General features: G+C 45.7%; 1 protein-coding gene across 1 annotated transcript; it reads left to right on the forward strand.

Annotated features, from left to right (window-relative positions):
• The first annotated feature begins 1,316 nt into the window (after positions 1-1,316).
• Positions 1,317-4,384, forward strand: LOC310949274 (cytosolic 5'-nucleotidase 1A). Its single transcript, XM_083916651.1, has 6 exons — positions 1,317-1,479; positions 2,140-2,250; positions 2,394-2,529; positions 3,344-3,466; positions 3,566-3,690; positions 3,778-4,384. Exons 1-6 carry the CDS (start codon positions 1,444-1,446, stop codon positions 4,021-4,023), a joined length of 777 nt encoding a protein of 258 aa, XP_083772777.1. The 5' UTR covers positions 1,317-1,443; the 3' UTR covers positions 4,024-4,384.
• Positions 4,385-10,668: the final 6,284 nt, after the last annotated feature.

The following is a 10,668-nucleotide window of genomic DNA, read 5'->3' on the forward strand; positions in this document are numbered from 1 at the left end:
TGGGACAAACACGGAAGTGACGCCATCACGCTGAACGTCGGTGTGGCAAGGCTAAAGGAAGGAGGATGGGACACCAGGGAAAAATGTCTGAGTCTGACTGAATAACAATAAATAAATGTATAAATAAATGCAAATAAATAAATAAATGCAGGAATAAAAACAGAATACATGAATCATTTAATGCATAAATAAACAAATGAATACAAGAATACATAAATGCCTACATAATAATAGGAATGAATAAATAAATACAGAAATAAATGAATTTATTAATAAATACAGAAATAAATATATTTATTAATTAATACAAAATAAATAAATGCAGAAATAAATGTATAAATAAATACAAAAATAAATTAATACAGAAATAAATGTATAAACAAATGAATGAAGAAATACATGTATAAATTAATGTACAAATAATAACAGGTGTGATCTTTACCTAGTCCGTAAAGTGTCCATAGAAAACTTTTGTTATGCTTTGGCAAAATAAATAAAATTGAATGAATTGAATTGAATAAATAAATACAAAAAAAAAATGTATAAATAAATCAATGAATGAATAAATAAACAAATATATGAATATATTAATGAATAAAAATAGAAAATGAATAAATGCATAACTAAATACAGGAATGAAAAAATACACGCATTAACACATAAATACATGAATAAATGAATGTATAAATACTAAAAGGAATAAATTAACAGAAATAATTGTACAAACACATTAATACATAAATGCACGACAAAATGTATAAATACAAGAATGAATAGATGCATCATTAAAAGAATAAATACATGAATCTATAAGTAAATGAGTTACAAATAAACAAATGAATAAATTGAAGAATAAACGAATCTGTTCATGCTTACAATTATTTCTACATTACTGTTCACCTACATGTAATTATTTATTTATGTTTCCACGTGTTGAGGAGGTAGAAGGTCCCATTTATTCATGCATTCATTGACTCATCAGGATTTATTAATTCATGTATTTCTATATTTATTTATTTTTTCATTTATTAATTGGTGATTCATTTGTGTATTAATGCATTTATTGACTCATCAGATTAATTTAGCATTTATTAATTTCTATATTTATTTATACATACATTCATTTATTAATTGATGTATTAATTTATTAATGCATTTATTTATTTATTCCTGTATTTATGTTTGCATTTACTTATGGAGAGACGGAGTTCTAATGCGCATGCGTCATACCCCGAAGCTCAGACTTGTGTCCCAGCCTTCTTCGATTCGCCGCGCAGGCCGTGCAGCCCCTCAGGGCGGAACCTTAAAGGGCGGAACCCTCGGACAGACAGCTGCGTGTTTCAGGAGGAACTTTGAAGTAAGTTAGTTTGACAGTGGTCCTCCGGGCTGCAGATTCACCTGTTCACGCTCTTTTATCACCTGTGGAGCAGCTGAGGCCCGGACATGGTCTCCGTGATCCGGAACACCGACGTGAAGCAGGTAAGACTCACCTGAGGCGGTCTGAGCACAGCGGAGATAAACCCGAGTTAAACCTGAGTTAAACCCGAGTTAAACCCGGGATAAACCTTCCGAATTGATGAGCATACACACATCATTTAAATTACACCATGAGTCATTTTTTAACTGTGACATTTATTCATTATTTAGCAGCATGATGCTTAAATCTGGTGTTTTGTAAACAGGGTTTCGGACCCGAGAATGTGCGGAATTAAGGAAGTAGCTTCAAATATCTGTGCACAGAACAAATGCAACTCATCTGTAAGACACGGGGCAGGGTGCAGAGGGGCATGGTGTGTGTGCGTGTGTGTGTTTATGAAGGACTAAACAGGACTAAAGTTTCAATAAATAAATAATAATGCATAAATAAATATATGAATAAATACAGAAATGAATGCCTGAATAAATACAGGAAGAACTTAGTGAATAAATACAGAAATAAATAAATAAATATATAAATACAGAAATAAATAAGTAAATAAATACAGGAATAAATAAGTAAATAAATACAGAAATAAATAAGTAAATAAATACTGAAATAAATAAATATATAAATAAATACAGAATAAATAAATGCATGAACGATTGCGAGTGTGATGCAACTAAATGTTTACAATGAAAGATCCCGTGTCTCCTCTGCAGAAAGATGCCGATTGTGCAGTGGTTGTCGCGGTAACGTCTCGTGCAGTGTTTGAATCAGGAGGTGATGGCGAGGACGTGTACGGCATGGGCGCAGCTTTCCCTCTACTGCAGGTCAGAATTTAACACTTTAAACTGTTGTTTTTGTGTCTTAGATGCCTGTATGTTATAATAAGACAAATTACACACAAAAAAATAAAATAACACCAAACTGAAGCTTTAAAAATATCTATTTTTTAACTTAATTCATAATTCAGGCACTGCAGAGAGTGAACGAACGTCTTCTGGAGGAAAATCCTGCTGAGTCGCTGCTGTTTGATGTCGTCCTCATCACCACAGACAGCCAGCAACAGCAGCAGCGCTCCCGCATCATCAGCAGCACCAGACATTACGGTAATTGAAATTAACTAGCTGCACCAGACATTACGGTAATCTAATTTAACCGGCAGAAGCAACTCCAGAAATTACGGTAATTGTAATTTAACCAGCGGTAACACCAGACATTACGGTAATTGTAATTTAAGAAGCAGCAACACCAGACATTGCGGTAATTGTTATTTAACCAGCGGCTACAATATACATTATGATAATCATAATTCAACCAGCGGCAACACCAGACATTATGGTAATCGTAATTCAACCAGCTGCAACACCAGACATTACGGTAATTGTAATTTAACCAGGGGCTACACCAGACATTACGGTAATTGTAATTTAACCAGCAGCAACACCAGACATTACGGTAATTGTAATTTAACCAGCAGCTACACCAGACATTACGGTATTCGTAATTTAACCAGGGGCTACACCAGACATTACGGTAATCGTAATTTAACCAGGGGCTACACCAGACATTACGGTAATCGTAATTTAGCAAGTGGCAACACCAGACATTACGGTAATCGTAATTTAACCAGCAGCTACACCAGACATTACGGTGATTGTAATTTAACCAGGGGCTACACCAGACATTACGGTAATCGTAATTCAACCAGCTGCAACACCAGACATTACGGTAATTGTAATTTAACCAGTAGCAACACCAGACATTACGGTAATTGTAATTTAGCCAGCAGCTACAACAGACATTACGGTAATTGTAATTTAACCAGCAGCTACACCAGACATTACGGTAATGGAACTTTAACCATCAGCAGACTTCCTGTTGAAGACTTCCTGTCATGATGTCATCACCCCCCTGTTGCAGGTCTTGACGTCAGCAGGTTCTGCTTCGCCGGCGAGGACGATTTCATCGAGACTTTGCAGAAGAGCAACGTGCATCTCTTCCTGACGACGGACAGAAACGAAGCGCCGCAGGCGTCACAGAAAGGTCACGGGACGTTTCTTCTCCTCTCGCCGACGACCCGTCATTCGAAAAGCTCAGTTTACCCAGAGTTCAACGTGTTTTCACCCTCTCTCCGGTCCCCAGGTGTTCTCTCGGCGCTGCTGGACCCGCAGGTGGCTCCATCGGAGCAGCTCAGAGTGATGTTCTGCGGGGACGCCGTCGTCCGGCCCGACTCTGGCCCGACGCCTGCGAGCCGACAGGCCGCTCAGGTTCTCTCCGCAGCTCCCGGCTCATATGTTGTCCTTAGTTTTATAACAACAATAATAATAATAACAATTCACGTTCTTGCTCCGCAGAGTTTCTCGGCTCGACTCGGCGAGATCCGGCAGCGGTTCGGCATGTCCGACAGCCCTCTCAGCATCGTCCTGGTGACGTCACGCGGCGGCAGGGAAAGCTGCGGCGGCGCCCTTCGGACGCTGCGATCTCGCGGCCTGAGTGTGGATGAGGCGTACTGCCTGGCCGGGGCCCCGCGGAGCCCCATCCTGTCCCTGCTCCGACCTCACTTCCTGCTCAGCGACGGGTTCTGCGGCCTCGACGACTGATGACATCATGAGGGGGGGAGGGAGATGTACAGTCACATGACCTCACGAAAAAAAAAACTCCACTGTGTCTTTGAAACAAACTGCCAAAATCTCCTGCTATCTGAACTAAGGTCAACGAGCCAATCAGTGAACCTGATGCACAGCTAAGCCCCGCCCACCATCCAAATCCAAAGCACATGATTGGACGCCGTCACACAGCAGTAAACGGGTTCTTTCTTTTGTTGTTCTGCTTCTTTATTCAGATTCAGGTGTTGATACAAACACCAGACTCTGAAAGATACTTTTTGTTCTTGTGCACACGATAAAAATAAATGATAAACTTTATAAATATGTGGATAAGTATTAAAAAGCAATCGTTTCAGCAGTCCTGAAGGAGTTTAGTGGTCTTTGAGAAGGCTCCATTGGTCCTGGAGGAAGATGTGTGGCTCTTTAATCTGGTCCCTGAGATGGTTCTAGTTATCTCAGAGAAGATACCAACTATCTTTGAATATCACTAATGGGCCTTGAAGTGGTTCCAGTGGTCTCTTTAGGAGGTCCCAGGTATCCCTGAAAGGAAGGCTACTAGTCCTTGAGGGTGTTATGTGGGTCCCTGTGTAGGTCTAATGTGGTTCCAATGATCCCTGAGATGGTTCCAGTGAGCATTGAGGAACTTCAGTCATCCTTCAAGTGGTTCTGAAGGTGGTTCTAGGAATTGTCCATGTCCCAATGGTCCTGTTGGAGGGTTGCAGTGGTCCCTTTATCGGGTCCTAAGCATTATTGAGAAGGCTCCACTGGTCCTTGGGGGGGTTTGTGTGTCCTTACACAGATCCCACGGTCCTTGGGTGAGTCTTGTGGCTTTATAATGTTGTTCCAGTGGTCTCTGAGATGGTTCTAGTTATCTTTGAGAAGATCCCAGTGATCTAGGAAATCAGGGCCCTGAAGTGACTCCAGAAGTCCTCAATGTCCCAGTGGTCCTTGAAGTGTGACTGGTCCCAAAGGTCTCTTTAGGAGGTTCTAGGTATCATTAAGAAGGCACCACTAGTCCCTGGGTGGTTTTGCATGTCCTTGAGTAGGTATAATGTGGTTCCAGTGATACCTAGATGGTTCCACTGAATGTTGAGGAACTCCAATGGTCCTTGAAGGGGTTCCAGCGGTTCTGAAGGTAGGTTGTCAATGTCCTCCTTTGGTCCTTAAGAAGAGTTACATGGTCATTGTGGCGTAAGTGGTCCCAGTGGTTCTTTTAGGAGGTTCTAGGTATCCTTGAGAAGGCTTCACTGGTCCTTAGGGTGGTTTCTTGTGTCCTTGGGTTGGTCTCATGTGGTTCCAATGATCCCTAAGATGGTTCTAGTTATCTTTGAGAAAATTCCAGTGATTGCTGAGGAACTCCAGGGGCCCTTGAAGTGCTTCTGGTGGTCCTTGAGGTGGGTCCAATGGTCCTCAAGTGGCCCTTGAGAAGGGATCTCTCAGGGGTTCCTAGTTAATAGAGATTAATAGTGTTCCTGCTCATCCTTGAGGAGATCCCAGTGGTAGATGTTCAGGGCTAGATGCATCATCCTTGATGAGCCTTTCAGGTGGTTCCACTTCATCCTTAAGGAGGTTCATGGTCCATGAAGGGGTTCTGTGTGGGTTCTAGGGAAGGGCAGGGGGACCTTCAGGGGATCCAGGGCCTTGTAACATTGTATAAACAACCTCGTTTACAACCAGTCGTTAAAGGCACCAGCAGCCAAAAACAGATGCCTCATCAAACGGGTTCAGCCTTTATTATCATTCTGACGAGTCCCCAGAGAAACACAGGAGGCGTGTCCACTCTGTGGCGCCGGGGGGGTTTGCATGACATCACTGCAGCCGATCATCACTGCAGACAGGAAGGCCACCTTCACACCACCACAGTCAGAGAAGAGAGTCTGTAAAGGCTGTTTTGGATTAGTTCAATAAAGATTAAAGAGATCAATAACATGATCAGGTAGACTTCATCTGACGTCACTCTCCTACGAAACAGAACCCGAAAAATACGAGGAAATAGTTGTCAAGGCCAGTTTTGTGGTAGTAAACATCCAAATCTGGTCATAGTCTCCGTCCCAGCTTTGCTCAGTCAGTATTTAGAGCCTGTTTTCTCAGGTTTTATGTCGTGTTTCATACCGAGGACGCCCTCCAGTTCGCTTCAGGGTCCAACAGATGCTTCGACATCCTCTTAGTGCCTGCGGCTGAAAGCAGAAGGAGCCGAGGAAAGAGAAGAGGAGGGAGGGTCATTGCTGTTCCTCTCGTGATAGATTTTAACAACGTAAACAGCAACATGAGCTCTCACTTTGGTTCCTCCCAAAACCTGAACTTCCACACGTATGACACTGGTACCAAACGTGACGTTTAAGGAATTTAAAGATGCCGATTTTAGACGGGAACAGTTCACCAGCGTGGCAGCCGATATTCTATCTTCTTTATTAAACAAGAAGACGTCTGCACCGAAAAAACATCTAGAGTGAAAGGAGTGTTGTGTGGGCACACGTGAGGTCTTGATCATCCGAGGCAGACGCACGTTCAGACGTTCAGCGGGACCCGCGGTGGTTAAAACAGCAGCTGAGCTCTGGCGTCCTGACACGCAGACCGCCGCGCAGACTTGTCTACACCCGTTCATACATGTGATTAACATACAACACGGAGTGGAGGAGACCGGCAGCCTGTGTGCCCGATCAGTTCGGCTTCCCTCAGGGACTCCGTGTGACCTCCATCACTCTGGGGACTATTTTTAGCTGCTCTCTTTTTTTTAACTACAGGAACTACAAAATATATTCATTTCACACGTGCTGCATTCACGTGCTGTTGGAAGAACAGGAAAAGTAAACTCCTGAAAATACAAGTCGGAAACTACGAGAAAACGCTGCTAAATGTTTTCTGTGACGGTCTCGTCTCATCTCATCTTCAGCCTCTAATCCGGGGTTGGGTCTCGGGGGCAGCAGCTCCAGCAGGGGACCCCAGACTTCCCTTTCCCGGGCCACATTAACCAGCTCTAACTGGGGGATCCTGAGGCGTTCCCAGGCCAGTGTGGAGATCTAATCTCTCCACCTGGTCCTGGGTCTTCCCCGAGGCCTCCTCCCAGCTGGACGTGCCTGGAACACCTCCCTAGGGAGGCGCCCAGGGTTCATCCTTACCAGATGATCCTGAACCACCTCAACTGGCTCCTTTCTTAATAATTCACGTATTCCACATCAATTCTCTGCTCACGTGTAATTTGTAAGATGGTTTTAGGTTGTAACCGTTGTCCAGTGACTGGGAAAGTTATTTGTTAGCATCAACATGACGACAAGTTTAAGATAAAACGATGTTTCTGTTTCTGTCATGAACGGTGCGGGAAATAACACTGGGAGACTGGACCCAAATGCAGACACGGACACGGGGTAAAAGAACAAACAAATATCTAATATAAACAACAGAAATGGGAATAATTACAGAGGAAACAAGAACACTAAAGACGAGACGGTCGAGGGAAACAGGAACGCGGGAAACGACGGACGGTTGAGGAAACAGGAACGAGGAAACGACGGACGGTCAGGAAACAGGAACGAGGAAACAACGGACGGTCGAGGGAACAGGAACGAGGAGATGACGGATGGTCAGGAAACAGGAACGAGGAAACAACGGACGGTCGAGGGAACAGGAACGAGGAAACGACGGACGGTTGAGGAAACAGGAACGAGGAAACAACGGACGGTCGAGGGAACAGGAACGAGGAGATGACGGATGGTCAGGAAACAGGAACGAGGAAACAACGGACGGTCGAGGGAACAGGAACGAGGAAACGACGGACGGTCAGGAAACAGGAACGAGGAAACGACGGACGGTCGAGGGAACAGGAACGAGGAGACGACGGACGGTCAGGAAACAGGAACGAGGAAACGACGGACGGTCGAGGGAACAGGAACGAGGAGACGACGGACGGTCAGGAAACAGGAACTAGGAAACGACGGACGGTCAAGGGGAACGAGGAAACGACTGACGGTCAGGAAACAGGAACGAGGAAACAACGGACGGTCGAGGGAACAGGAACGAGGAAACGACGGACGGTTGAGGAAACAGGAACGAGGAAACGACGGACGGTTGAGGAAACAGGAACGAGGAAACAACGGACGGTCGAGGGAACAGGAACGAGGAGACGACGGACGGTCAGGAAACAGGAACGAGGAAACGACGGACGGTCGAGGGAACAGGAACGAGGAGACGACGGACGGTCAGGAAACAGGAACGAAGAAACGACGGACAGTCAAGGGGAACGAGGAAACGACGGACGGTCGAGGGAAACGGGAACGAGGAAACGACGGACGGTCAGGAAACAGGAACGAGGAAACAACGGACGGTCGAGGGAACAGGAACGAGGAAACGACGGACGGTTGAGGAAACAGGAACGAGGAAACGACGGACGGTTGAGGAAACAGGAACGAGGAAACAACGGACGGTCGAGGGAACAGGAACGAGGAGACGACGGACGGTCAGGAAACAGGAACGAGGAAACGACGGACGGTCGAGGGAACAGGAACGAGGAGACGACGGACGGTCAGGAAACAGGAACGAAGAAACGACGGACAGTCAAGGGGAACGAGGAAACGACGGACGGTCGAGGGAAACGGGAACGAGGAAACGACGGACGGTCAGGAAACAGGAACGAGGAAACGACGGACGGTCGAGGGAACAGGAACGAGGAGACGACGGACGGTCAGGAAACAGGAACGAGGAGACGACGGACGGTCAGGAAACAGGAACGAGGAAACGACGGACGGTCGAGGGAACAGGAACGAGGAGACGACGGACGGTCAGGAAACAGGAACGAGGAAACGACGGACGGTCGAGGGATCAGGAATGATGAAACGACGGACGGTCAGGAAACAGGAACTAGGAAACGACAGATGGTCAGGAAACAGGAACGAGGAGACGACGGACGGTCAGGAAACAGGAACGAGGAAACGACGGACGGTCAAGGGAAACAGGAACTAGGAAACGACGGACAGTCAGGAAACAGGAACTAGGAAACGACAGATGGTCAGGAAACAGGAACGAGGAAACGACGGACGGTCGAGGGAAACAGGAACGAGGAAACAACGGCCGGTCAGGAAACAGGAACGAGGAAACAACGGACGATCAGGAAACAGGAACGAGGAAACGACAGATGGTCAGGAAACAGGAACGAGGAAACGACGGCCGGTCAGGAAACAGGAACGAGGAAACAACGGACGATCAGGAAACGGGAACGATGAAACGACGGACGGTTGAGGAAACAGGAACGAGGGAAACGACGGAAAGAAACAAAGAAACAATAATTAACAAAATAACAATCAACACGAAGCATAAATACCAGAACGGACGAGAAACGGTAGCCAACCGACGAGACTTACCAAGTAAATGAGAGCGGTCCGGAGCTGCATGCGTGTCCTCTCCGGCTTCTTATACTCCTGGAGGTGATCAGCGTAACAGGCTGCAGCTGGGGGGGAACCACGCCTACCTGTACCTGGACAAACCAACATACAGGGGAGACACAGACAGAGGGAGACACACTCACACAAAAGGGAGAGAGGAGGGACCGACAGAACCGACTCTTGACAGTTTAGTGGTTTTAGAGAATTGCCCCCGGAGAAGCCGGCTAACAGCCGGACGTGGCTAACAGTGATTAGCTCGGGGCAGCACGGTGAAGGCATTCAAAGGTCTTTTTTAACCACTAATGCTGCTGAAAATAACAGCAAACCTCTGCAGCAGCGTGAGAAGAGTCCCTACACACACAACAAAGCGTCATCAGCGTAGTTAGTGAAGCCAGAGTTTATTAAAGAGTGTTTTAAAGACTTACCTACTGGCCCCTGTACCAGCTCCTCTCATAGTAAAGTCCATTACAGTGGATTACCAAAGTCAATCCCAAAGGAAGGAGCCCATTGCTGCTTTGTTGTGTGTGTAGGGACTCTTCTCATGCTGCTGCAGAGGTTTGCTGTTATTTTCAGCAGCATTAGTGGTTAAAAAACACCTTTGAATGCCTTCAGCGCACCGCCCCGAGCTAATCAGTGTTAGCCCATTGGTGCTTGACAGGAGGAGTCATCGTCTGGTTACCTGTTGGGGGTTTGTTCCTATAAAACATGGTTAAACAGTTTCTAGTCACACTCTGGATTTATTAAAATAAATCCTGGATTATTTGAATAAATCCGGATGTTGAGACACTCCTGCAGCTCTCAGTCCTTCTACACTGCAAAAAATAAATAAAATAAATGTCCTGCTGACTCTTTAACTCCACTAAACTGTGTTTAAAAATCTGATGCACACATGGTTTCGTTAACCTGCTGCTCATGTGTGTGTCCTCTATTATATTGTGTATATTACATTTTAATAACTGTTGAATAAAGAAGTTATAAGGACATTTTTTGCAGCGGTCTCTCTCTCCCTCCCTCTCTCTCTCTCTCTCTCTCTCTCTCTCTCTCACACACACACACACACACACGGACAGACAGACAGACAGTCAGACACACGCACAAACTGTCTCCTGCTGGAGCTCAAGGACTGAAGGACACCGCAAAGCGCAGCCGATAAGCGGCTTTGATCGGCTAATTTGGCTCCGGGGGCCTTTAGTTCGGTGTGTTTGCTGCAGGTTAACCTGCAAACACACCCGCGGTGCGACACACTCACCGCGGTTTGACCTCA

This window comes from Echiichthys vipera (assembly GCF_963691815.1).
Source record: "Echiichthys vipera genome assembly, chromosome: 7".
Classification (NCBI taxonomy): Eukaryota; Metazoa; Chordata; class Actinopteri; order Perciformes; family Trachinidae; genus Echiichthys; species Echiichthys vipera.